Here is a 27,524-nt window from a genome sequence, read left to right on the forward strand (position 1 = left end):
AGGAGGTGGGTGGCTTGTGCCCCCCCAAACCCCAAACTCGCCAACGGCCTTCAGCAAAGCATTGTTAAAGGCCAAGTGATGGGGGGAGTCACAGGGTCTGTGACCAGCTGGCGCACAGTTCTCCGACTGGCTGATGATGGGGCGAGGGGCGGGGTCCCGGGGGCGCACACCGTCACTGCTCAGGCTCCAGCAGGTCTGGGGGCTGCACGCTCACAGTCCTCAAGTAGTTAACATCTTCCATGTGGTGGGGGAGGGGGCCGGGTGGTTTCACAGATGTGAGGCAATGCAGGAAATGTACAGCAGAGGGTGTGGGGAAAGGGCCTGTCCCCGGAAGGCGCCACAGGGTCCCGCGTGCTTACAACAACACAGTGGAGGGACAGGCGTAAGGAGGACGTTCCCATTCCAAAAGGGAGAGGCTGGAAAGAAAGGAAGGTGACAGGTCCTGAGCAGGTCTCAAGCCTTGAGGCCCACTGGGGGGTGGTCCTGCCCCTCTGCTTTGCTGGGCACCGTCCGCTGTGCACGCTCCCGGCCCGGAATCACAGGCCAGGGGCTCCACCCGTCTGGGGCTGCCCTGCCCCACACATTGCCCTCGAGGCAGCCCTCTGCCGGGGCGCGTGCCCTGGGCGCCGGGCGCCTCCATCCTTCAAATCCGGGGGCAGGTAGCCACGCCAACCCCGGCCCCCCAGGGGTGCACGCTTCCCATCGGCAGAGACAGCATCTCGCAGGCGCTGCCACATGGGACTGGCTGGGGCCACACTCCTGCTGAGGAGTCCGGGGTGGGAGGGGGGCAGGGCAGCTGGGCCCCCCTTTGAAATCACTCTGGCCCTCATATGCCCTCCCACTCTGGGCCTGGGCTGGGAGGGCAGCCCGCGAGCTCCAGAACGCCTTGGGGTCAATCTTCCATTGTCTTGGGCGTGGGTCCCGGCTTCTGCTGAGATGGCTGACCGCTCTCCCCAGCTGGATGAAGACAAAGAGCCCACCTACATCCTTAGCACACCTGGCCACACCCTCCATCTTCTGTCCTGAACGAGCTTTCTCATGCCTTTCCTTGTCTGTAGGCTGAGAATCTCCCAACTCTCTAAACTCTGAATCCTTTTTGATTAGAAGTCCATCTTTGGTCATTTCTCTCTCCTCGCGATTTGCTATAATATAGCATTCAAGAGAAGCCTTAGCTGTACTTTCAACACTTTGCCTCGATGCTTCCTCAGCCAAATTTCCAGTTTCATCACTTACAAGTTCTGTCTTCCACAAAACACCAGGAGAGGAGCAGTTCAGCCAAGCTCTTTGCCTCTTTATAACACGATCCCCTTTCCTCCGGTTTCCAATAACATGGTCCTCGTTTCCGTCTGAGACCTCGTCAGAATGGCCTGTACCATCCACCTTTCTACCAGCACCTGCTCGTGACCACTCAGGCTTCTCTAAGGAGGCTGAGGCCCTCTCTCCAGCGCTCCCCTCCTCTGAGCTCCCCTCACCAAACTTGCTCTGTCTGTCCGCAGCGATGGAGGAGGCCTTTTCGAGCGCCCCTCCGGACTCTTCCATTCTGCGCATGGCTCGGTTCCAGAGCTGCTTTTCCATTTGCAGGTGTTTGTACCAGCAGCCCCTACTCCCAGTACCAATGTTCTGTGTTATCCCGGTGCTTTTTTCACGTGAGGGAGGTTTGGTTCCTTCTTTGAGCAGGTGTGGGCGCCTCTGGGAGTGACCCTGGCCCAGGAGCAAGGGGGACGGGAGCTGCCCGGAGGAGGGAATGAGAACACAGAGGTGAGGGTGGCCTGAGCCCCGCGCGCCAGCGACTGGGTGGCTGAACCCCAAGTGCCCAGTGTTGAGCTGAGCGGCCCCGAAGAGGGTGGACCAGGAGGGCCAGGTGGGCCAGATGAGGGCTGGACGGGTGCCTCACTCCCTGACAAATCCCCGCCCCTCCCCGGAGCACAGGGACCGCATGTTGGCGCTGCATGAAGGGTGTTAGGGAGGGGGAGCTCCCTCGGCTGCCCCTCTAGGGTTCTTGTGGCTGGACTAACAGTAAAATGGACACAAGACAGACTAGCAGGAGAGAAAGAAACTAATTTTAATTCATAGAAATGGCACCTAAGAAGTGACCAAAGCAGGCAGCTTTCATACTTTTTAGTATAAATTTGTAAAGAATTGACAGGACAAAGAAACTCAGGTTTTGGGGGCCCAACGAGTGAAGGATCTAAGCAGAGTTTGGGTGCTAGTCAATGAGAGAAGTCATGAGATTGGTTTAGACAGGCTTCTCGGCCCCGAGTTCCCCATCTTTGATGATAAGTGTGTCCTTCGACCTCCAGGTACAGGGGTGCACCTTTCACGCGAGAGACTTATTTCCTGCTCTCAGGGAGACAGAAAGGAGGGTCAGAGTGTCCCTCTTGCATTGGTCGTTTCTTAAGGAACTCTAATTCAAAATAATCAATATGCCTTTGAGGCATATTTTGGGGCCACCTACACTGGGCCCCAACAATGGGCAGAGAAAGGCCCTGTCCATCAGTGACCATGATGTGTGGGGGAAGGTGATGTGGCCAGAAAGGGCTTCAGGGCAGGAGACGGAGGGAGACCTTGTGACCTGCTCTCTGCCCCCGATGGCCCCCGTTCACACCCTTGGAGCAGCTGGGTGGGGGGGTGCCTCCCTGGATGACACCCTGGGGAGATATGGGGTGACATCACGGGACATCATCCTGGGCAGCATGCCTCCAGGGAAGACCTGTGGGGCTCACACACATTTGTTTTTCCTGTTTGTAAACTGAGGGAAATGATCGGGCTGCTTACGGAGGTCTCAGTGATGGAGACCAGGTCAGAGCTGGAGCAAAGGATTTGAGGAAATGAGATCTGTTCTGTTTGGAGGACGTGCGTGATGGAGTGCAGAGCTGTGCCACTCCCTGGAACCAGCTCTGTGGGCAGTGGGGGCTTTTTTCCTTTTTGGAAAACAAAAGAAGTGGACCGTGGGACTTCCCTGGTGGCGTGGTAGTTAAGACTCTGCGCCCCCAATGCAGGGGGCCCAGGTTCGATCCCTGGTCGGGGGACTAGATCCCACACGCATGCTGAGACTAAGGAGCCAGCGAGCCGCAGCTGAGAACTTGCACAACGAAAAAAAAAAAAAAGTGAACCATGTCTGGAAACAGGAGGATGGGACCCCAGCGTGAGCACCACGTGTGATGACTGGGTGGTTTCCCCCCGCTCTGGGGGCTCCTGGGCACCGCCAGGCACACAGAGTGGTGGCGGGGGGAGGGCGCTCTTTCTCTGGCCCTTCCCAGTGACCTGAGGTTATGAGTGGGTGGCTGGGCCCCAGGGATGCGCGTGGGCCTCCAGACCGCCCGGGGCCCGATGGGGCTAGAGCTTGGGCAGCCAGGGAAACGTACAGACCGGCGAGCAGATGAGGCCCTGCGTGAGGACGCCTCTGACTCGTTTCCCCCCATCCACCGCAGCAGCCCCCATGGCCTGCTTCTGACCTCGGGTGGCCGTGGGGCGTGGCAGCTTGAAGTGGGATCTCAGTTCCTTGACTGGGGACCGAACCTGGGCCACGGTGGTGCGTGTCCTGAACCCTAACTGCCAGACCACCAGGGACTGGTGGCTAGGTCAGAACCCTGGTTCCTGTCTGCTTTGCAGAGAGAGATCAGCAAAGAGACAGGAAGTAGTGAGGCAAGGAAAGAGTTTATTACGAGCAGAATACCTGCAGACAGACGCACGGGCGGGCTCAGAGAGTCCCGTGCAGTGGGGTGGCTTAGGTCACGTATATGGGGCCGGTTTCCAGGTCTTTGTTTCCCTCTGGCCGATCACCTTGCCTGGTTCCCACATCCGGTCTGACTCAGGGCCCTTCCCTGTGTGCGTGCGCCTCTTCTAGCCAAGATGGCTTCCAGCGCGAGGGTCTCTGGGAGCTTGACGGGACATATTAGGGGCTAATGCCCTCTCCCCTTCTGACCCCTGAGGAAGTTTTCTGTGCACGTGCAGTTGGGGAGGTCTCCTTGATCGCAAGAATGAAAAACATGGTCATCTTATCTTTTTACTCCATCAGCGCTTAGCTCCCCTCTGCTCCTGCTCTTAACTTTTCCTTGAAATGCCCAATTGCTCAGCCTGGGTCCCGTCTACCTCCTACCTCGCTTCCAGGCCCCTCAGCCTTGCAGGCTGGAGAAAAGCCCATTCTGAGGGAGCAGGACAGAGCCCGTCCTGCGGAGCCGAAGTGGGGCTGTCAGGATGGAGCTGGCAATGCTGAGGCGTCGGGATGGAGCCGGCTCCAGGCAGGAGGACGGCTTCGGGGTGCAGCCCAGGAGGGTGGCCGACCTGGGCATGGTCCCCAACCTCCGGCAAAGCAGCAGCAGCCTCTGCAGGAGCAGGAGGTCGCAGTACCCCTTCGGCACCTGTGAAAAGGTAGGTCCGGGGGTCGCCGGGTCTGCCAGGGCCCTGGTGGGGTACGGTGAACGCCCAGGGAGGGCAGAGACCAGCTGAGCCGGGGGCTCCAGCCCAGCAAGGCCCTTTAGCGGAGGGGACTTGGAGAGAGTGCTGGGTGGCTGGGTCTGTGCCCGGGGTCTGCTCCTGTCCTTGGTCTGCTTGGGAAAGTGCTGGGTAGGCCCTAGGGCCCCGGGCCGCCCTCACAGAAGGCCCTGCGCCCACATCACTGTGCAGTGACCGCATGCCCTCTCCCAACGGGAAAGGTCCCGGGCACCCTCCAGGTCCTGGGCTGGCTTCGCGGAAAGCCCCGGCAGGCCTGTGCTGGAGACGCTTGAATGTCACAGCCCCTGGTCGGGTGGGAGGAGGGTGTCTCGTGTCTCAGCCTGCAGTCCCGCCGGACACAGGCAGGTATCCGGACCCTCGTCGGCCGCCTTTGCACCACATGGCGCTGATCCTGAGGAGGGGCACCACCTGGAAGCACGGGGCTTCCTGGTTTCTAGGCAACGCTGACCTGTAAACTGTAAAGGGCCGCGGACACTCCCTGGGGCCCAGGAGGAAGCGATTCCTCAGGCTCACTCTCCCCTCCAGCAGGTGATCTGCTCCTGAGGGCCTCCAGCAGGTGATGGGGAGGGCTCGGTCTCCCGTCTCTGAAGAAAGACCCCTGAAGTGTGCCAGGGCGCACAGGCGGGTCTGAGCGAGGTGTGGGATGTGGTCCTTGCAAGAGTGTTGATTTGACTGTCTCAGGATCTCAAAGTGCCCTTTTTACCCTCAGCAAGGAAACCTTAGTTCATGGATTCCTGAGAACATCAAGAAGAAAGAATGCGTGTACTTTGTGGAAAGCTCCAAACTGTCCGATGCTGGGTGAGTGTGCTGTGTTTACGGCCCCTTCCCTGTTCCCACGTGGAATGGCTGATCCGAGCAGGGCCGACCGGGGGGCCTCAGTGGGGGACAGTCCCTGTGTCTGTACCGGCCTGGGAAGCTCAGAGTGTTTCCACGTACCCCACAAGCAGGGTTGATTCGTGTTTGCATTTCCCCTCCGGACACACCCTCGTCTGCGCTGTGCCACAAACGGGGCCCCGCTCTTTCTTACTCCCACTCCTTTGTCACCTGGTGGCGCTGCCTCTGCCCTGGAGCCCTCCCTGACGGCGCCCTGGGAAGTAACCTCTCTCCCCCACTACACCCCCTGTTTCTCTTTCATGCCAGTTGCCGACGGCACTGCAATCGTGTGGCTTTGTGGTCCTCTCTGAGTCCTGACCGTGTCTGAGTTACTTTATTACTTCCCTGCTGGACAGATGGCCAGCATCCAGCTCAGACTGTGAAGAGTACAGGGAGGAAGGGTGTCCTCTGCGGGGATGATAGAAGAGGATGACGATCTGGAGCCAGACGTACATGATCGCCGACGGTGATGCTGTTTCTGGGGCCCTGGGATGTGCCCAGGGTGTTATCACAAAAAGTGCCCCGTTTGGGAGTTCACGCTCCAGCTTGGCTCCCTTTCAGACGAGAGCCCTCCTTTCTCCCGGGGTAGTGGTAGGGGCGGACCCTCGCGCCAGAGAAAGTGGCCACCGTGCTCCAGATGACGGCCTCAAGGCTGGCAACCTCTCATGTACTTGGTGGTAATCAGAGTTCAAGTTCACACCGATTATCCTGACAGTATGCAGAGAGTGCTTTGCACTGAGGTCTCCAGTTTTAGTTTTTAAAAATAGGTTTATAAAAATAGCCTCAGAGGCGACTCGTTATACCCAAGCTTTCCAGACGGGAATCACTGGTTCCAAAGCGCTTTGAAGACGGTTACTGCAGAACCTGGGTCTGGTTGGTAGGGGTTCGGGGGCACCATCCGTCAAGCCTCTGCCCCCTCGTTTCCTCTGAATTCTGAGCCGGTGGAGAAACGTCCACAGGAGTCAGTGAGGCTTGGGGTGCAGTTTGAGACGGAAACGGGGCTCCCTCCTCATTCAGTGTCTCTGTCCCGCTTTGAAGAAATGATGCGTTTGGCTCTGAAACTTCCAGAAGCACCTTTCTCAGTATCAGGACCCACGCAAGGAGCAGCTATGGTGGTGGCAGGTGGAGTGGGCTGTCACTCAGACGTTGCTCTGAGTGTGTGTAACTCCCTGTGGTGGCTCCTTCCTCATTTGTCCCGAGGGGCTGGCGGGGGTGCCCCACTTATGCCCATGTAGGCCGTGAGTGCAGGAGGAAACTCTCTGATGATTCAGTTTCCGGGTCAGCGGTCTCAGTGCAGTTTCCTGCTTTGTGTCCGGTTTGGGAATGCCACGTTGACTTAAGATCTAATCCCACCAGGGGGGATGCTTAAAGAGAGGAGGGAAAGGGTCTGTTCTAGGCTAACTGTTAGAACCTATGAGAAAGTTTTGGGTAGCCTTGGGCCAAGCTGGAGTATGAACTCCCAAACGGGGCACTTTTTGTGATGACGCCCCGGGCACATCCCAGGACCCCAGAAACAGCATCACCGTCGGCGATCACGCGGGTCTGGCTCCAGATCGTCATAAAAGGGGTCCTCGTCCTGAGGACCCTCTTCCCCGCCTCGGACCCAGCTCTCTCCTCCGTAAATGGAGGAGCTTACGCGAGGTGCTCAGAGAGAGCCCTGTGAGTCTGCCAGTGACTTGAGTCCCTAGGGGTCGTAGAGGAAGGTGTACGGGGCGTGCTGGGAGCTCCTCATGGCTGGCGCTGTGCTCCCAGCCCTGGGGGCCCCGGCCTGAACGGTGGGACCAGGGGTAGCCAGGGACGTGCCTTGTGGGTGGAGAAGGGGCACCCAAGTGAGCCCAGGAGACTGGGGTACAGGGTGGGCCGTGGCCCTCTTAACCCGTCCTTGGTTCTCTGCATGGTTAGTTAACCTCCACGAAGTTTATAAATCATTTCCCATCTAGAACCTCATTTGGTCCTCACAAGTTTTGCAAGCTCGAGGTCAGACAATGTATTATTTTTCCCATTTAATGATTGAGAAGCTGAGAGTCAGAAGCCCCTGTGGACAAACACTCCGTAAGCAGCAGGGAAACTTGTTTTCTCTCTCTGAGTCCAGTTGTGTTTCCCACGTGTCATCGGCTCAGGTTTCACCTGCTTTTGGACTTTTTTGGTTTGGTCTCATCTATATCTAGTCTTCTAGGTCACTTGTTACTAGCAAAAGCAGGACTCTAAAAAAATGTGTAGATTTCCGATTAAACAAGCTGTAAAGAACACAGTTGCTGTCTTCTCCCTCTCCTGCAACCCCAAAGAACAGCGGTAAAGGAATAAAGCGATTTCAACCCATGAAGACAAAGAAGGCAAGAGAGGAGGTGACAGTTGAAAAGAGGTAGCAGGGCATTCTCTTTGGGGGACCACATGTATCGTGCCAGCCCTGTGTCCAGAAGTTTCTGCTTGGAGCCTGCACTGTGTGCTTTTTAAACCTTTTTATTTTGAAATAACTATATATTTATAGGAAGTTGCAAAGATAGTGCAGGTAGATCCCATGGTTCCACCAGTGGTTTCACGGTCACCTCCTCTTCCCCACCATCCGTAACCCCTAGCAACCACTCATCTGCTCTTCATCCCTGTAACTGCTTCCTTTCCAGAACGTCGTATAAATGGAGCCATACACAGTGTGATCTGTTGAGATGGGCTTTTTTCACTCAGCGGAATGCCTTTGACATCCGTTCGAGTTGTGTGTGTTGGTAGTTGCCTCCTGTTTGCTGCCAAGGAGCAAAGTGGCTGCCATCACAATATTTGTAGTGAGGTTTCTGTGGACGGCAAATACTGGGTCTTATTATTTTTTTTACCTACTCCGCCAGTCTCTCTTTTTTTTGATCAGTGTATTTAGAATGTTACATTTAACGTGACTGTTGATATATTGGGACTTAAGTCTGCCACTGTATTTTCTTGTTTACATTTCTCTCTGTTTTTCTTTTCCTGCCTTTCTGTGGGTGACTTGAATAATTCTTAGAGTTCCTTTTTGATTTATCTATGCTGTTTTTGACCGCATCTCTTTGCATAGCTTTTTTTTTTAGTGGTTGTTCCAGGTATTACGTTATATATCCACAACTCATTGCGTGTTACTGACATCTACTTACCTACTGATGTATCCGAAACTCATCAGAGTCTCCTGGTGTTGACATTTACCAAGTTGAATGAAGTGTAGAAACAGTCCCACATTTTACAACACTTTGCCCTTCCCCGTTCATAATATAATTATTTACAAAATTTCGTCCACATGCACTGAGAACTATGTTAGATCACGGTGCAATTTTTCTTCAACCGTCACACATACTTCAGAAAATTCCAGAGGAGGAAAATGTGCTATATTCACCCATACTTTTACTCTTTCCATTGTTCATTCTTCCTTTTCAATATTCCAAAATTCCTTCTTTTATCATTTAGTTTCTGTTTAGAGACCCTTCTCTAGCCAACCTTTTTGGGGTAGTTCTGTTGGTGAAAATTTCCTAGTTTTCTTTCATCTGAGAATGTCTTGACGTGTGAAGGATATTTTTGCTGGATGTAGAATTCTGAGTTGGTAGTTTTGTCTTTTGAAAAACGTCGTGTCACTTCTTTCTGGCACTTGTTTCTGGCTGTGATTCAAAGTCAGTTGTTGGAATTATTTTCCCCTAATAGGTAAGGTGTCATTTCCAACTTTCAAGCTTTTTGTCTTTGTCTTTAGTTTTTAAAAGTTTGACGATTACGCGTCTCCACCGGCTCTCGGCTGGGGCGCCTCATTCGCCCTGCTGGGCCGCCAGGCCTGACCCCTCTGGGCCTCCTCTGACACCCCCAGTGGGGCGGGGGCAGGCGCTGGTCACCCCCGGTGACCGAGTGGCCTTTGCAGGAAGGTGGTGTGTGAGTGCGGCTACACGCGTGAACAGCACTTGGAGGAGGCCACCAGGCCCCATGCCTTCCAGGGCAAGGAGTGGGACCCGAAAAAGCACGTCCAGGAGATGCCAACAGATGCCTTTGGTGACATCGTCTTCACGGGCTTGGGCCAGAAGGTGGGAAAGGTTGGTTTCCATGACTCCGTGGCTCTTACTGTGGACAGAGCCCACTGTGGGTGACCGAGGTGGCTGGGGCTCCCTGGGGTGGGAGTGGGAGGGCGGCGGAAACCCGGGGCGGAGCCCGCCCCGCCCAGCACTGAGGGCGGAGTGGGTGGGGCTCGCATGGCCCACGGGAGACACACGCGGCGCCCTCAGGGAGCAGGCAGGGCTGGTGCTCTGCAGGGTGTGGGCAGGGCGGCCTGGATGTCTTCTGTCACTGCCAGGAGGGCGTGGGAAGAGTACATGGGACACAGGTGGGTGGGGGTGGGGGAGGATGGGGTGAGACCCAGGAGCAGAGGCGAGAGTCCTGCCAGCCGGGGCCGGGGTCCCAGGCCTGCCCGGGAGCACGGGGGCAGGGGGGCCGCAGCAGCCGGAGGCCCAGGCCCCGCCGGGCTCCCAGCTGCTGCAGATTCAGAGGGATCGCTGGACCAGCAGCACCTCCAAGCAGAGTTTTGGACCCCACCCCAGACCTGCTGAATCAGAGGCCCAGCCCCCCTGGTTTTAAGCAGCCTTCCGGAGGGTTCCGTGGCAGCTCTTGGGCCGCACTGTCCTGGAGGGTCTGGTGTAGCCACTTACTTCTGTGCTGGGGTTCTGGGACCCTGAGCTTCTTGTTAGCCGGGTGTGACCTTTCCCCTCGACGACTCTGGGTCGCTGAGACGCTGCCCACTTGGCCAAAGAGGCTGGGGCTGGGGTGGGCACCGGCCCCAAGCCCTGCCCCCCGTGAGCCAGTGTCGGTGCGATGCCAGGCCCCTCCAGACGCAGCTGGCTTAATCTGAGAGGGGCGTCCTCTGCGGAGCATAGGTGGGAGCGGGGAGGGAGGAGGTGGTCTTCTGCAGCATGGGGGCAGGGCAGGCGGGCAGCAGAGGGTCAGACCCCGCGGAGGCGATGGCGGGCGTGGCCTTCCGGGGAGACTGGACTCGGGCCTGGGGCCCAGGCTGGGGGTGCCCCCAAAACAGGGGCCGGGGGCTGGTCTCCTCTGGGCAGCCTCCCTTCCCTGCCCCTGCCTCCCCCTTCCCTCAATCAGTGTCCTGCTCGGGTGCGGCCGCTTTTACTCGCTGGGTCTGGACCCGGGTGCGAGCATCCACCCACCCCGCCGGACTCTCAGACACTGCTGGTGCAGGACGGCTGGGTTCTGGGGCGGGGCTGGCCGCTCACTGAGCCTCTGGGGTCTTCTGGCCTCCCCGCAGTACGTCCGCCTCTCCCAGGACACACCCTCCAGCCTGATTTACCACCTCATGACCCAGCACTGGGGCCTGGACGTCCCTAACCTTCTCATCTCCGTGACGGGCGGGGCCAAGGACTTCAACATGAAGCCCAGGCTGAAGAGCGTCTTCCGAAGAGGCCTGGTCAAGGTGGCGCAGACCACAGGTAGCCCCGGGGCTGGAGGGACCAGGGCCCAGACCACAGGAGGGGCTCAGGCCTGGGAGTGAGGGGCGGGAGGGAGGGTCCCTGGGAGGCCAAGTCGGGGCCTCAGGGGTCACCGAGGCCGGGCCCAGGCCAGCTGGGCTCTGTCCGGTCAGACTCACCCCGCCCTGCCTGCTGCTGTGCTTGGCTTGACCATGGCGGCGGATGCGGCTCTGGCTGGCTCTCCACTAGTGATGCTTTGAAATAGACGCATCCAGAGGCAGCTCTGAGATGCCGTGCTCCCGAGAGCAGGGAGGTGGGGAGAGAGGGCAAGGCCTGCAGTCAGCGACGGGGGTCCTGCTCCTGTCCCCGCCCCCGCCTGAGCAACGTGGAGAGCCGCGGCTCCCAGCTGCCACGGGAGGACGTGACCGTGGCGGGGCTTCCCTGGGGCCCTGGCTTGGGGTGGAGGGTCTGCGGGTGTGGGGTGGTGAGCACCGGAGACGCCCAGGGCGCAGGCGCCGGACGTGTGCGTGGCAGGGCCCCCTGCTCCTCCCCAGGGGCCTGGATTATCACCGGGGGGTCCCACACGGGCGTGATGAAGCAGGTGGGAGAGGCGGCGCGGGACTTCAGCCTGAGCAGCAGCTACAACGACGGGGAAGTGGTCACCATCGGAGTCGCCACGTGGGGCACCCTGCATAAGCGGGAGAGCCTGATCCACCCCGCGGTGAGCTGGCGGCTGCCCCCGGGGCGGGCGGGGGCGGGGCGCCGCGGCGAGGCCGAGGGGCGTGGAGGACCTTAGCGGGTGCTCAGCGCACAGGCCACCGCCTGGGCAGCAGGGTAGATGCGGCGTGGGGGGGAGTGGCTGGACAGGGACACAGGAGGCCCGGGCTCAAGCCCCCACGCCATGGACCCTGGTGACCCCAGGCGAGCAGCTACCTTGGTTGGACTCCCGTTTCCCCCCTTGGGATCACGGGACGGGTCCACACAAGAGTCTCTGGAGCCGCCACTGGTCGGGGGCTCCTCGTGACGCCGCCCTGATGAGAGCTGGACTTGGCAGAAGGCGGTAGCTTGGCCGGGAGCACACAGCCAGTGAGCACCGGGGTCGTCAGATCCCAGGGCCTGGCCTTCTAGCCCAAGGATCGACAGCACCCTGGTTCCCCTGCTGAAGACAGAGGCTTCCTGCGTCCGTTCACCTGGGTGCAGCCCTGAGAAGCGATTGCTTAAATGTGGGGATGTGAGTGGAAAAGACCATTCGATTCATTCAGCAAGATGTTGGAGGACAGTAGATGGGACATAATGAGCACATGTCCACCTAATTCACGGAGTCAGGAAAGCTTGGGGGAAACCCTGGCCCCAAAGACAAGTCTCCTCGACTTGCTGAGGAGACGTTATTATAACAGCCCCGCGAGGGGTGATTCATGAAGGAGCCCTTCCCGGCCGGTGGCGGCACGCCTTCGCTTCCTGGGGAGAGCATCCTCTGGAAGGGGATTCCTCGTGTCCGTCACAGACGCTTGTCATCAGGCCCGCCTGCCCCTCGGCCCTCGTCCTTTTGTGTCAGCGTCACAGATGTGCTTAGTGGACGGGACCGGTTCTGTCTTGAATGCTTGTTCTACGGAGTGGAAATCTGAGGCCCCGGGAGACCGGCTGACTTCCAAGATCACTCGGCACTTTTCTCCCCATTTCGAGTTCAGAAGACTTCCTGCGATACCACCTGCCATCCTCTGTGGACACCAGGGGCCATGTCCGCGGGTCCGGGAGCCACCCCTCCTGGATCTGGGTCCTGGGGCTGCTGGGACAAATGACCACAGAGCTGGTGGCTTGAAGCAACAGAAATGTACTCTCTGACATTTCTGGACACCAGAACTCCGAGACCAGTACCACCCGGCCAAAATCGGTACGTCAGCAGGGCCAGGCTCCCTCCAGAGACTGTCGGGGAGAAGCTATTCCCTGCCTCCTCCAGCTGCTGGTGGCTGCTGCTTTCCCTGGTTGGTGGCCGCATCACTCCAGTCTCTGCCTCTTGGTCACATGGACCCCTCCTCTTCCTCTGCACCCTCTTCTAAGGACACCTGTCATGGCGTTTAGGACCCACCTGGATGATCCAGGTTAATCTTCCCGTGCTAAGATCCTTAGCTTCATCACATCCGCAAAGACCCTTTCTCCAAATGAGGGAACATTTACAGGTTCCAGGCATTAGAGCCTGATATCTTGGGGGGGTGGTCACTTATCCAGCCTGATGGAGTTCCTGTTCTTGGTGGGAAAGATGTAGAGCTTTCTGTCTGTCCGTGCCCACCTCCTCTCCATCCCCAGGGCGGCTTCCCAGCTGAGTACGTCATGGATGAGGACGGCCAAGGGCACTTGACCTGTCTGGACAGCAACCACTCCCACTTCATCCTTGTGGACGACGGGACCCATGGCCGCTACGGCGTCGAGATTCCCCTGAGGACGAAGCTAGAGAAGTTCATATCGGAGCAGACCAAGGAAAGGGGAGGTGAGCGAGGCGCGCTTTCCAGGGTGCTCGGCGGGGGAGGGGAGCAGGCTGGCCCAGGTGTCTGGGGCTCCGCTGGCCGTGACCAGGACATTCGGCAGGTGGGGTGCTGGGGGTGTGTGGTCAGAAAACACCTGGATGTCTGGACGCTTGTTCAGGGGTTCATCTTCTTGCGTCCCTTTTAACCACAGCAGAAGGAAAGTTCGGGCAGGCACTGAGGTCATAGCATCCTACGGTCACTTTACATCACAAACACGTCTCAGTTCAGAAATCAGAGCGTGCAGTGGTCAAAGCTTGGACCTTGACATCTCTTCCCCTGTGGGTGGATGGGACGGATTCTGGGGTGTTGGGGGGTCACCTTCCCTTGTGGGTGGGATGGGACGGATTCTGGGGTGTTGGGGGGTCACCCTCCCTTGTGGGTGGGATGGGACGGATTCTGGGGTGTTGGGGGGTCACCTTCCCTTGTGGGTGGGATGGGACGGATTCTGGGGTGTTGGGGGGTCACCTTCCCTTGTGGGTGGGATGGGACGGATTCTGGGGTGTTGGGGGGTCACCTTCCCTTGTGGGTGGGATGGGACGGATTCTGGGGTGTTGGGGGGTCACCTTCCCTTGTGGGTGGGATGGGACGGATTCTGGGGTGTTGGGGGGTCACCCTCCCCTGTGGGTGGGATGGGACGGATTCTGGGGTGTTGGGGGGTCACCCTCCCCTGTGGGTGTGTGGGACGGATTCTGGGGTGTTGGGGGTCACCCTCCCCTGTGGGTGGGATGGGACGGATTCTGGGGTGTTGGGGGGTCACCCTCCCCTGTGGGTGTGTGGGACGGATTCTGGGGTGTTGGGGGGTCACCCTCCCCTGTGGGTGTGTGGGACGGATTCTGGGGTGTTGGGGGGTCACCCTCCCCTGTGGGTGTGTGGGACGGATTCTGGGGTGTTGGGGGGTCACCCTCCCCTGTGGGTGTGTGGGACGGATTCTGGGGTGTTGGGGGGTCACCCTCCCCTGTGGGTGTGTGGGACGGATTCTGGGGTGTTGGGGGGTCACCCTCCCCTGTGGGTGGATGGGACGGATTCTGGGGTGTTGGGAGGCCACATACACAGGATTTTGCACACGATTCACAGGTTGGCTGGACACCTTTGAGCCGAGGTTTTCAAGCTTCGTTGCACATCAGGGGTCCCCGGAGTGTGGGTTCACCCCCAGGGTCTCTGATTCACAGGTCCGGGTAGCGAGGACTGGCATCTCCCAGTCCCCAGGGGACACGGATGCTGCTGGCCTCGGGACACACCTGGAGAACTTGTTTTGACGAAGAGAAGCTGGGTGGGGAGTGTTGGGGGGGTGTGAGTGTGTGGGGACGGCGAGACCACGTGGGCTCTTGGAAAGAATGTTTGCTTCCCAGGGAAAGATGTTTCTAGAATCTTCACAAGCCCTCCTGGTTGCCAGGCTGGATGAAAGGCTGGGGGTGGGGCTGGCTGGCCAGAGGACGGAGTTGCGACGCCGTACTCCCGCGCCATGCATGGTGCCCGCTGGCTTGACGTGTCCCCAGCCCTGCCCAGATTCGAGGCCCCACGAAAGGGCTGCTGGGAAAAACAGGCTGGTTCCAGTGGCCAGCCGGGCAGAGCAGACCAGCGGGGGGAGCCCTGGGTGCTGAGGATGGTCTGCAGCCCTCGCCTTCCCTCCACCCCAGAAAGGGACCGGAGTGCACTCGGTGAGGCTGCAGCTGGCAGGGGTGGGGGGCCCACGATCCTGACCTGGGCTCTGTGCTTCGTCCTAGGCGTGGCCATCAAAATCCCCATCGTCTGCGTGGTGCTGGAGGGGGGCCCCGGCACTCTGCACGTGAGTCCTGCCCGGGGGCGGCGGGGCTGTGCCCTTGGGGGTCCAGTCCTGCTGCGGGTGGAACGACTGCCCCAAGTGCTGTCACCAGCCCCCCAGGGGGGTCATCAGCAAGAGGGGACAGGGATCCTGTCCGCTGGGTGGGGGGGTCGGAGCCCCTGGAGTGGCCCTGCCGCAGGAGGGGTGCTCTGGCTTTGGCCCTGGGGCTTGACCTGTAGAGAAGAAAGAGGGGCTCCAGAGGGGACTGGGGCAAGGGTGGAGCCCATGCCCCCTCTCCAGGTTCCCCGGGCAGCCCATGGGGGGGTTTCTGCAGCTCTGCACCCAGACTCCCGGGCGGGGTTCTCAAAGTACAGCCCTCGGCTCCCCCTCAGCCCCGTGGGACCGGCAGCTAAATGTAAAGCAGGATCCTCAGTGGCTTTGACATGCCGCCGTGGACCTTTGTTCAGAACCCGCTCTGGCGTGGGATGGGCCTCCCTAGTAGAACGCGGGCCAACTTGACCTCTGCTGTAGTGACACACGACGCCGTTACAGCCTGCAGATTTGGGGCAAGAGCACGGCGTTCTGTTTATGGGATCATCGAAAGTGTCTGTTGATGTTTAGTAACCGCAGGAGGTCAACACAGGATCCTGGGGTCCCTGGGAGGACGGGGTGCGTCTTGTCCCCACTCTCCCGCCATGGCTCTCCTGCAGCGTCACCCAGACGGCTTCCTCAGGCCCAGAGCAGGGCGTCCTTCCTGCTGCGGTAGAACCCCTTCCTCGGGTTGCTCACCCTGGGTCTCCGGGGGTCTCCCTCGATGTCCTGGTTAACGAGGGGGCGGAACTCTGGCAGCGCCCCCTCCTTCTGGAGATGCTGCTCGCGTCCACACATCAAAGGGTGGAAACATCCAAACCTTTCGTGACAGTGGTGTCGGGTGGTGGGCCTGAAGGAGGTGGTGTATCGGGTGCGTATCCCGCGTAGATCAGGATTAGCCACTTTCCCCTCTGGGCAGAGCGGGCTATGCTACCAAGCAAGCGTCTTCTGTAAACTTCGCAGTAGCCGGGCATCAGCACTGTTTGAGCGTCTCTGTATTAGAAGGTGTCCGTGCGGGTGAGGAGTCAGGTCCCGCGCTCACGCTCAGCCCCTGTCTTGCAGACCATCTACAATGCCATCACCAACGGCACCCCATGCGTGATCGTGGAGGGTTCAGGACGAGTGGCTGACGTCATTGCCCAGGTGGCCAGCCTGCCCATCTCCGAGATCACCATCTCCCTGATTCAGCAGAAGCTGGGCCTGTTCTTCCAGGAGATGTTCGAGACCTTCACCGAAAGCAGGATTGTGGAGTGGACCAAAAAGGTGAGGCCCACGGGCGCATCCGTCACCAGGCGTGGACCTGCAGCCGGTAAGTTAGACGCTGCCAGCCTGGTGCGCGGGACCGGGACACGCCAAAACCAGACACGGAGACCCCGGCGGGCCTGGGGCGGGCACGGGAGTGATCTGCAGAAGACGGGGGGCTGTGAGCCCGGAAGGCAGTGGGCCCAGGGCAGGTGGGAAGCCCTCGGCTGAGGCAGCAGGCTGTCCTCAAGGGAGGACGTGCTCAGCCTCTAGCCTGCAGAACTCCGGGCCTGGGCCGGTACCGCAGGGCATGAGGCACGGCCGTCCCGGGAAGAGGACCCTGCTGCACTGGGCGGGCAGGAGGCAGGTGCTGAGGCCCTGAGGGCGGCAGAGGGGTGGGGAGCCCAGATTCCGGCAGAGGGGCGCTGCCAGGTGACGGCAGTGGGTGGCAGGGTCCGGCCCAGCCTCCAGGCCCGGTGACCTCAACGCCACTGGGGAGATTAATGGAGACCTTCTGGGGTCGGCAAGGCGGGCAGACGTGCCAGATGGGGGCCCATGCGTGGTTCCGGGAACCGTGTGGTGATCTGGGGGCTGCTTCACGTGCACCCTTAGATAGAGGCATCGGTGGCCCGGGCCCATCCTGGGACCAGTGATCTGGGGGACCCCCCACATCTCCAGGGGGTTTGGAGACTTGAGACCTGGGAGGGAGCTAGTTATGCCCCAAACGGGCATCCTTTCTGCCCTGTGGGCAGGAGGTACTGAGTGAAAGCACAGGGAGGTGGGGACATGACCCTGCGGTGACAAGTCCAGAGACAGACCACTGGAGGGCGGCCTCAGCTTTACTTCATGTGCCTGGCTGTCCTCTCTCTGTCTGTTTTGTAATAATTTTACATCTGTGGAAAAGCAGCACAGGTAGTGGAGGGTTTCTGTCCACCCGTCACCCAACTCCACTGCTGTCAACATCCTACATAAGCCCGGTGCATTTATCAGAACCTAGAAGGGAACTCTGGTTCATCCCTGTTGACCAGACTCAAGCTGTTCGGATGTCATGTTGATCTACTAGTGGCCTTTTTCTGTGCCGGAATCCAAACCATTAGCCTGGTCTCTTCATTGTCTTTTTTCTTTCTTTTGTTTTTTTTAAGTGTGACATTTTCCAACTAGCCCACCAGATTCCAAAGCTTTTCTGGAACGCCATCATGTGAACTGGATGAAAGTGGGGGCTGCTCTGGTTGTGGGGTGGGCTGGGGGCTCTGGGGCCTCGCTTTCTGCCCATCCCCTCAACTCCTGAGCCGTGAGCCTCGTGGGGGCTCCCACCCCCAGGAGCTCTGGTTTGGGCCCTTCTCCTGACCCAGGGAGACCATGGCTGTTACCAGCCCAGGACCGTAATTGCCCTGCATTTCAGTATTTTTGCTTTAAAGTGCATTAGTATTTGCTCTTTCATAGCTACAGTGGGAGATAACACTGGTTACAGATGGGTGTAGACTTTGCTAGCATCCCTTATAGACGGGGTCCTTGGTGGACCGGGGGAGAAATAGCACAGGAATGTGCATATGGAAGTCTCTCCAGGTCCTGAAAAGAAGGAATTTCTCTCTCACATACTCTGAGGCTGTTTGGCTCAGTTGGGTGATCTGGGCCATTTGGAATGGGCCTCAGAATTGGCCGTCTCCCCAGTCCAGATTTCGGGGGCCCTGGTGAGCTCTGCAGAGGGACCCTAACCCATGGCCATGGCCCCAGCCTCCAAGGGGGGTAGGTGTGAAGGAGAGCGCTGGGTGAGCCCTGATCACCCACGAAGCCCTTGGCCGGCAGAGAACGCCCGCACCTGCGGCCCCTGTGGTTCTGCCGACCCCGCTGTCCGGCTGCACTCTGAGCCCCGGGGTCACCTGACCTCTATTTTCTGGCAGGATTCTTTGTGGGATGGGGCAGTCAGTGCCTCTCTGACCCTCGGTTTCCCCAACAAGTTGGGGCTGACAAAGCGGTCAGGGTCTGTGACTTTCCTCCAGCCCCGTGGATGCTAAAGCCAGGCTGTAAAAACTCACGGAAATTCAGTTTTAAGTGCCTGGCATGTGCTTTTCAGGGCAAGTCTGTGGAGCAGCTTAGCTCCCACCGCGTCCAGTTTCGGGCCATGTGGACGGTCTGTGCCCACCAGCCAAAGACCACGGGGAGGGCTGGGAGCCCGGATGGGGGCCGGGGAGGGGGAGGGCAGCGGGCCCGCTCCGAGGGGGGCCGGGCAGTTTCTGTGGGCGGCACAGTGACCCTGCTCTTGTCTGTCTCTTGTGGCCTCAGAGGACCTCCTTAGAAGCCAGTGTTCTGTGAGATTGTTTTTGCTGTTGGCGTCAGCTCAGCTGCCAGTGGAGATGGTGGGCATTGGCTGGCCGGCCCTGTGGCCTTTGCTCAGTTAGTCTGTAAATTATTCAGGCAATTCTCAGAAGTGGATCTAACCTGCCAAGGTTTAAAGGGGGCTGTGTTTTCAGTCCCTTGCCAAGTAGAGGCCTGAAAGTGGTGTTTCATACACACCAGTCTCAAGCCAGGGCGTTGCCCTCAGTGTTTGCTCTCGTTCAGTGGGGAGAGGACCCCCAGAGCCGTGATCACTGATTCGCTCCACAAGCCTCAGGGCTGGCCTGCCCCATGGCAGGTACTTGGGGTGGCCCTTGGCGGATGTGGACATCTGCCATGGGGGTCTCATTGCCGGCCCGCGGCCAGCACCACATAGCTGGGGTCGGAGGAGTTGCTGGCCCTCTCTCAGCAATCCCGTTTTCTTATCTGCAAAATAGGGGTGATTGGTACTTAAACTCAGAGGGTGGAGCGAGGTCACCTGGGAGAGTGCTGAGTGGTTGGTCGGCACATACACACTGACAGTAGCTACTTCATCCTGTGAATCAAAGGCCGGGTTAAATCCCGGAGCGATTTCAGCTGGAAGATGGGGTTGGGGTTGGGGAGCGAGACCAGGGGTATTTTGGAGTTGACATGAAAGCTGGGCCCCGAGGGGTTAGGGAGGTTGGGGTCTTAGAGGTGGAGGTGGGGTGTGCAAGGGGCCCTCGAGGTGGGAGCGGTCTGTAGAGAGGCGGGAGCTGCACGGCCAGGCTGCGAGAGGAGGGTGGAAGGCAGGCGGGGCGACCGGGGGCTGGGGGAGGAGCCTGAAGCTTTGGGGGTGTGGGGAACTAGTGGGTGGCTCCCCCCGGTCTCAGGGTGAAGGGTTCAAGGCGGGGGAGCTACTGGTGGCAGACACGGGCAGCTGAGAGATGATAGATATGGTAGGTGATAGGCAATAGATGATAGGTAGATAGATAGATAGATAAAATAGATAGATAATAGATAGGTAATAGATAGATAATAGACAATAGATAGGTAGGTAGATAGATAGATAGATAGATTGGAAGGGTGGGTAGGTAGCTAGGTGTATAGATAAGTAGGTAGATAGATACATAAGTAGGGGGGGTGACTAGCTAAACAGATGCATAGGGTAGGTAGGTAGATATGTAGAAGGGTGGGTAGGTAGGTAGGGTAGGTAAGTAGGTAGACAAGTGGGTAGGGTGAACAGATAGGTACGTAGATACCTACACACACATACCTACGTACATACCTGCACACACACACAGACTGATGGATAGCTAGGTAGGTAGGTAGATGACTGGGTGGACGAGTGGATGGATGGGTGGACGGACAGGTAGGGGGTGGGTCCTCCCCCAGGCAGGAGGACCCGGGGAGAAGTCTTCAGTTAAGCTGAGTGTTGATCAGTGAGGTGAGGACTCTTTACACTTGGGCTGTGCTTTCCACCCCACGGGCCACTCGCAAACACCGTGTGTTTGGTCCTCGTGCATCTCTCATCTTCACCATCTGGGGTGGGTGGGGGAGGGGGGCCCTGCTCCTCAAGCAATTAGGACTCCTGCCTGGGGCCCCGGCTCCGTGTCCAGGGCCCTGGTTCTGTGGGTGCCCTTTGGGGAGGCAGGGGGCGCCTCACGTGGGGACCGTCTGTTGCAGATCCAAGACATCGTCCGGAGGCGGCAGCTGCTCACTGTGTTCCGGGAAGGCAAGGATGGCCAGCAGGACGTGGACGTGGCCATCCTGCAGGCCTTGTTGAAGGGTGAGGGTCAGGCAAAGTGGGGACAAGGGGGAGGAGCCGGCTGAGGGTTCAGGACCCTGAGTCCTAGCCTCGAGGAGCCAGAAATGCCACCCGTGGGCAGATGCGCTGGTCAGAGGGCAGCTGGTGGTGGCCCTCGCCAGGCCTACCTCATGCTCCCGCTGGGCAGGTGGGTGCCCACCACCGATGTCTGGGTACAGGCTCCTTTCTCAGCTTACCGTCTTCCCTGAAATCTGAGCGCAGCCTGCACTGATTTACCCCTAGTGGTCATCATAGTTTCTCATAAAATTCTAGCATAGAAAGAAAGAACCTTGGAAGTCTGCTCCTGTCTCCCCACGGTCTGTCTCATGTTTAACTCCTCTGCCCCCAGCGCAGGGTGGAGTCCAAACGCAGGGGTCCTCATGACCAGTAGAGCTCTCGACCGACTTGTGCTCCTTAGTCGGACCTCTGCCCTCCAGCCCGTTCTCCCTGGGCCCACACTTCACCCTTCCCGCTTCTCCCACTTCTTGTCGGGGAGGGAAGCCAGTGCTTCCCTGTCCTTCCCGCCGGTGTTGACATGGCTGAGACATCATCCCTGGTGCCCGGAAGCCTTTGCTCTGCGCTGAGCATCCCCTCACCCTGGAGGGACACCAGCCCCAGGCCAGCCCTGATGGCAGAGCAGGAGGCTGTCGTAGCAGAGGATCGGCTTTCACTTTATTTCTGTGCATCCATCCACACGCCATGGATGCGGGTCTGGGCTCTTCTGCATCCTTGCCAACACTTGGTACTGTCAGCCTTTGAAGCTGTAGCCCTCCTGGTGGCTATGAAGGGAGATCTCGGTGTGGTTTGGATTTGCGTCTCCCTGGGCTTCTTGGCCGTTTGTATTTCATCTTGGGGAAATGTCTGTCAGATCTTTTGTCTGTGTTTATTTGGTTATTTGTCTTATTTTTGAGGTGTATGAGTTTTTGATATATTCTCATACAAATCCTGTGTCGGATATATGTGTTGGGCATATTTTCTCTTGGTTCATGGTCTGCTTTTTTTTTTTTTTAAATAAATTTATTTATTTATTTATTTTTGGCTGTGTTGGGTCTTCGTTGCTGCACGTGGGCTTTCTCTAGTTGCGACGAGCGTGGACTACTCTTCCTTGCGGTGCACGGGCTTCTCATTGCGTTGGCTTCTCTTGTTGCAGAGCACGGGCTCCAGGCGCGCAGGCTTCAGTAGTTGCGGCACACGGGCTCAGTAGTTGTGGCTCGCGGGCTATAGAGCGCAGGCTCGGTAGTTGTGGCGCACGGGCTTAGTTGCTCCAGGGCATGTGGGATCTTCCCGGACCAGGGCTCGAACCCGTGTCCCCTGCATTGGCAGGCGGATTCTTAACCACTGCGCCACCAGGGAAGCCCCTCATGGTCTGCTTTTATATGTCCTTCGAGGTGTCTTTGGAGAGCAGAAGGCTTATATTTTAACACATTTTAGTTTTACTAATTTTTTTCTTTATGATTCATGTTCTTTGCATCCCAAGAAGTCTTTTCCTTTCCCACAGTTGCAAATCTTTTCATCTGTTTCATTGTGGAAGCACTATAGCCACAGCTTTTATATTTAGGTTTATGATCTGCCTCAGGTTACTTTTTCTGTGTGGTGTGAGGTAAGGGTCAAAGTTCTTTTTTCTTTTTCCCCAAATAACAACCCATGTTTTAAAATGTTAACCCAGCAAGAGCAGAAACTAGTTGGGCAAAATACTTGCACTGAGAACCTGGGTGAGGTGGTGGTTTTGCAAACAGGGCAAAGGAAGGAAATGTGATGGCCTTTGTGGTCCAACTTTTGCGTGTGAATCTGAAATGCCTGCCTTTCAGAGACCCGTGTCTAGTTTAAACTTAGGGTGGGGGCTTGACCAGGAGCTGGGGACAGAGTGGAGGGCTGGGGTGAGTGGGAGTGGTGACAGAAACCCAGAGATTCTCTGATTCTACCACTGAAAGGAAAAGGGATTTTATAAAGGTGTGTGCAGGGGAAGGGCGGTGATTTGGTGACGGGAGCACCTTATCTATTCAATTGAAATGATGGAGACGGGTTGGTGACACACCCCTCCCTCTCTGACCTTGTTAGATGGGAAGTGGCTTTGAGGCCCAGATCAAAGCCCCTGACGCGTGTGCTTTTACCTGCAGCCTCCCGGAGCCACGACCGCTTTGGCCACGAGAACTGGGACCACCAGCTGAAGTTAGCAGTGGCGTGGAACCGCGTGGACATCGCCCGGAGCGAGATCTTCACGGACGAGCGTCAGTGGAAGGTGAGGCTGCGGGGGGTGCCCTGGGGAGGGGCTTGCTGGGCCTCGGAACAAGGGCAGGCCCTGAGGCAGCCTCGTCCAGACCCCAGCTCCGCCCTCAGTGAGGGCGGCTGGCACGTCTCCTCCTCCCGAAACGGGAGACGCCGGCATCCCCGTCTCGGGGGCGCTGACATAAGGGTTATGCGGGGCGATGACCAAATGCACGGCCCCCCCACGTCCCCCTCTCAGCCCTCAGAGCTGTACCCCACGATGACGGCCGCCCTCATCGCCAACAAGCCCGAGTTCGTGAAGCTCTTCCTGGAGAACGGGGTGCGGCTGAAGGAGTTCGTCACGTGGGACACCCTGCTCTACCTGTACGAGAACCTGGAGCCCGCCTGCCTCTTCCACTACAAGCTGCACAAGGTGCTGGCCGAGGAGCCCGAGCGTCCGGCCCCCCGCCTGCAGATGCACCACGTGGCCCAGGTGCTGCGGGAGCTCCTGGGGGACTCCACGCAGCCGCTGTACCCCCGGCCCCGCTCCAGCGACCGCCCGCGCCTCCTGCTCCCCGTGCCCAACATCAAGCTCAACGTGAGTGCCGGCTGCGTGCCACGCGCACCGCTGTGTCCTCGGAGCTTTGAAGCGTGAGCTTTTATTTTCGCTGGGAAAGTCAGCTTGGGCTGCCGTAACACAGATGGGGCGGCTTACACCACAGGCGTCTTCTTCTCCTTGCTCTGGAGCCTGGAGTCAAGGTCAATGGGCCGGCAGGGGGGCTTCTGGTGAGGTCTCTCCTCCTGGCCTGCAGGGGACCAACCATCTTCTTACCCTGTCCTCACACAGCCTGTCCTCAGTGTGTCCGGTCTCGTTTCCTCTTCTCCAAGGAACACCGGTCCTGTTGGATCAGCACCCCACTCTCATGACCTCTTTTAACCTTGACCACATGCTTGAAAGCCCACCTCCAAATACAGTCACATTAGGGGGTGGGGCTTCAACATATGAAATTTGGGGGACACAGTTCAGTCCATAACTCTCCCTTTCTGAAAACCTCCAACGGCACAAAAAGTTATGTGGGGAAAATGCTCTCCCCTGTGCCCTGTACCCCGAGCCCTGCTCACGGGTATAGTCGGTGTCTTTGTAGCCAGGTCAGCATCTCCCACTCGTGTCTGTGTGAGATGCATGTGTGTTGCAACAATAGGACAGGGGCTTTTCTAGTCCGCATCCTTATTTGATGGGAATCCCGCAGCCTCTCAACATTAAGTACAACGCTGGCGTTTGTGTGTGTGTTTATGTGAGGGAGCCTCTTCTTCCGACTTATTAAGCTTTTACAAACGAAACCTTAGTGCCGATCTTTGTCAGATGCCTTTTGAGGAGTTGAACTGCTCTTCTTGGACCTATGAATTTGGTGAATTATAGGTCGTTATTATTTTTTTATTCCTGTTTTGAATCTCAACTCGATTGCAGGGTAACATGTATTTAATATGGTGTTGGATTCCCAATATTTTAAGGGTTTTGCAATGTTTAAGTCTTTAATTGTAGTTTTATTTCAGGGGGGGTTTATATTTGTCAGGTTCTGGTATCAATTTTTTGTTAGCTTTGTAAAAACATTGGGAAGCCTTTCCTCTTTCTCTGCCCTGGAACAGTTTATGTGTCTGGAGTTCACTGCTTCTTACAAGCTTGGCAGACTCCCCTAGGAGTCCATCAGGGCCTGGTGCCTTTTTGGGTAGTAACTGATAACTTTCTCATTTTCTTTCCTGATGGTCCTGATGTTCAGGCTTTCTGTCTGTTCTAAGATCATATTTGATGTTGTTTTTTTCCTGCTAGAAAATTATCCACTTCCTTCAGGTTTGCAAATCTGTCCATTGTCCTGTGTGAGCTATTCCTGACCCCTGAGAATGATGTGGTTGTGGCTTGGTTTGATATATTTACAGTTCTGCTTTTCTTGATTCCACTGTGTTTAAGATGTCCAGTTGGAACGTGCTCAAGTGGAAGGTCACACAGACCCATGTCTGTAATTTAAGAAGATGAAGTAATTTTTCTTTTTTTATAACGATGAATCTTCAGGTGATTTCTAAAATCACTTAAAGAAAGTGCAGTTTTGTGTGTGATGTGGGAAATGTGTTCTTTGCTTCTGGGAATTGTTTCCAGACTGTCTGAGGATGTGTTTATTTACTGATGGGCCAGGAAGCCTGGGTTCTCATATCACTGTAGGTTGGGTGTGTCTGGGGTCAGGGCCTTCCCACTCACACATGGCTTTGTCTGTCTGGTGTTTCTTGCTGACCTTCTCTGCAGGAGACATGGTGTAGGTTCCCTTGAGGAGCTCACAGCATGGATATATTAACAGACTCTGTGTTAGAATTTTGCTTCATAGAAAAAGGCTTTGATGCCAGCAGATAAGAGTAGGAAACATTGGGGTGCCTGGCTAGCAACAAGGGTCTACAAATATCAGTGTGGGAGGTAACTGGGTATTGCACTTTTTGGGTGTGTCTTCACGTCTCCAGAGTGGTGCTTTAAAAACCCCAGTGTGCATGAGAAAGATTTGGGTGTTGTTGGAAATGCAGTTTGCAGGGCTCATCCTCCAGGGACGGTGGGGCTGAGCTCAGGACCCTCAATAGGCCCCGGGGTTCTGATGCCCGTGGGGCCCTAGGTGAGGGCTCTAACTGTCCGCTGCTCACCAGGTGCAGGGAGTGAGTCTCCGGTCCCTGTACAAGCGTTCATCAGGCCACGTTGCCTTCACCGTGGACCCTGTCCGTGATCTTCTCATTTGGGCCATCATCCAGAACCGCCGGGAGCTGGCAGAAATCATCTGGGCTCAGGTACCCAGAACCGCTTCCTGGCACGCACGGTTATGGGTGGACCAGTGACAGGGCTCTAGCTGGGGCTCCTGGCCAGAGAACCAACCGCAAGGGGTGGGTGAGTAACACAGGGCCATGCAGGGAGGGCAGTGGGTGTCCATAACACCAGAAGGAGCTCAGGGTGTCCAGGGTCGGAGGACAGAGAGCTTGGCCCTAGGCCCTAGGCAAGAAGAGAATTTTTAGGAAAGAGTGCCTCACATCTCCTCCTGTGGTCTGTCTGGGCCAAGGCCCACCTGGCACGCACACCAAGCAGGCCAGCCACCCTCTGTGGCCCACACGTGCTAGTGGTCAGTGCACGTGCTGTGCCCCCCCCGCCCCTGCCCCCGGTCAGTAGACTCTGCAGGCAAATTCCATCCCCGGAGGGGCGGCCTCTCTTTCCATTGATGGTTGGGGGTCTCAGACACAGTCTGTTACTAAGATGGGCGCTTCCCAGGTGCCGCTGCCCTGAGCTGGTGGTGGGCCGTCTGGGAGCACCTGCCAGCTGGCTTGTCGGCCCCTAGTCCCTGGGCCTGTGTGGGGCTTCATCACCCGTTGCGGGGAACGTGCCGGGGAGCTCCCTGAGAAACAGGGCACGGCAGGCCCAAGTCTTCCTGTGTGGTTTTCCTCTAGTTCAAGCTGACTCTCCTCGTAGCGGGAAAGTAAAGTTCTGTAATTTTTTCTCAGAGAGGCCCCGCTTTTACATGCTAGCATTTCCAGGCTGCTCTCAAGAGCCCGCTCCCCGCAGGGTCCCAGCAGAGGCTCTGGTGGCTCCCCCGCTTCTCCGCAGTTCTGGGAGGTTTGCTCTCGCGCAGGGTGCTTGGGGGAGGGGGTCGGCAACAGAGCCGGGCCGACTGTGGCCTCAGGTGAGCCCCCTGGGGCTCAGGGGACAGAAAAGCCAAACCCGGATTTCCAGGCTCTGACACCAGCCCCTCCCCTGGGCTGGCACTGCCTTCAGACCCAGCGCCTCCGGGCTGAGCTTTGAGACCCTCCATGAGATTTTCTTGGCCCCCACTCTGGTGCCTGGGACTGGCAGTGCCACTGAGGCTGGCACCCTGGGTTTGGACAGGGACGTGCGAGGGCCTGGTCCCCGCCTCTCGCCTTCAGTGTGCTCCATGCGTGAGGTTAGCCAGCCCCCCGGGGGGCTGTGGGCCTCGTGCTGGCACCAGCGTCCAGTCCATGTTCTGGGGAGGCAAGCGGGCTGCCTGGTAAGCAGGCCACTCTCACCGGCCCGTGCAGGAAACTGGCCACCAGCGGGGCTTACTTGTGATCTGGGCGAGCCCAGTGGTTTAAATGGAAGGCTCCGCAAGTACTTGCTCCGCAGCCTGTGCTGTCGCGGGGCCTCTGCTCTCGTCACCGTGGCGGCGTGTCGGGGGTTCCCGGGGCTGGACCGTGCAGGTCCTCACGGTGGCTCCCCCTGGCGCCCAGAGCCAGGACTGCATCGCTGCGGCCCTGGCCTGCAGCAAGATCCTAAAGGAGCTGTCCAAGGAGGAGGAGGACACGGACAGCTTGGAGGAGATGCTGATGCTTGCTGACGAGTATGAACAGAGAGCCATCGGTGAGTCCCTGGGGCCGCGGCCTGGGCCTGGGCTCAGCTCCTCGCGGGTCACGCCGGGCTCCTCGCCCCGGGTCTCAGCGCCGTCCCTGCTCAGGCTGTGTCACCTGGAGCGGCCATGCTCTGACACTGTCCTCGGCTGTCACTGCTGGGGACACGGCTGCTGTGACATGACCTTCCTCCCGTCCAGGGGTCTTCACCGAGTGCTACCGGAAAGATGAGGAGAGAGCTCAGAAGCTGCTGGTCCGCGTGTCGGAGGCCTGGGGCAAGACCACCTGCCTGCAGTTGGCTCTGGAGGCCAAGGACATGAAGTTCGTGTCTCACGGGGGCATCCAGGTGACCTTCCAGAAACACCTGCCGCGCTGCTGCAGGGGCGACGCGGCCTCCCACTCGCACAGACAGCACAGGAGGTCCCTATGTGGGAGCCCCCGGCAGGCCCCCAGGAGGTCCCAGGGACAGGACTCAGATGCCCACC

At 58.0% G+C, this 27,524-nt stretch overlaps 1 protein-coding gene across 1 annotated transcript; it reads left to right on the forward strand.

The window, feature by feature from the left end:
• Window positions 1-4,197: 4,197 nt before the first annotated feature.
• LOC102976422 (transient receptor potential cation channel subfamily M member 2) lies at window positions 4,198-27,385 on the forward strand (the record flags this gene model as incomplete). Its single annotated transcript, XM_028485940.1, has 14 exons — window positions 4,198-4,371; window positions 5,165-5,253; window positions 9,191-9,359; window positions 10,580-10,760; window positions 11,294-11,460; window positions 13,044-13,224; window positions 14,986-15,047; window positions 16,176-16,376; window positions 20,334-20,436; window positions 22,572-22,693; window positions 22,919-23,257; window positions 25,342-25,479; window positions 26,923-27,052; window positions 27,240-27,385. Coding segments are annotated over exons 1-14 (2,202 nt in total), but the record flags the coding sequence as incomplete, so codon positions are not given.
• Between the last annotated feature and the right edge of the window lie 139 nt (window positions 27,386-27,524).

The sequence above is a fragment of the Physeter macrocephalus genome, unplaced genomic scaffold, assembly GCF_002837175.3.
Source record: "Physeter macrocephalus isolate SW-GA unplaced genomic scaffold, ASM283717v5 random_516, whole genome shotgun sequence".
NCBI classification, from domain to species: domain Eukaryota; kingdom Metazoa; phylum Chordata; class Mammalia; order Artiodactyla; family Physeteridae; genus Physeter; species Physeter macrocephalus.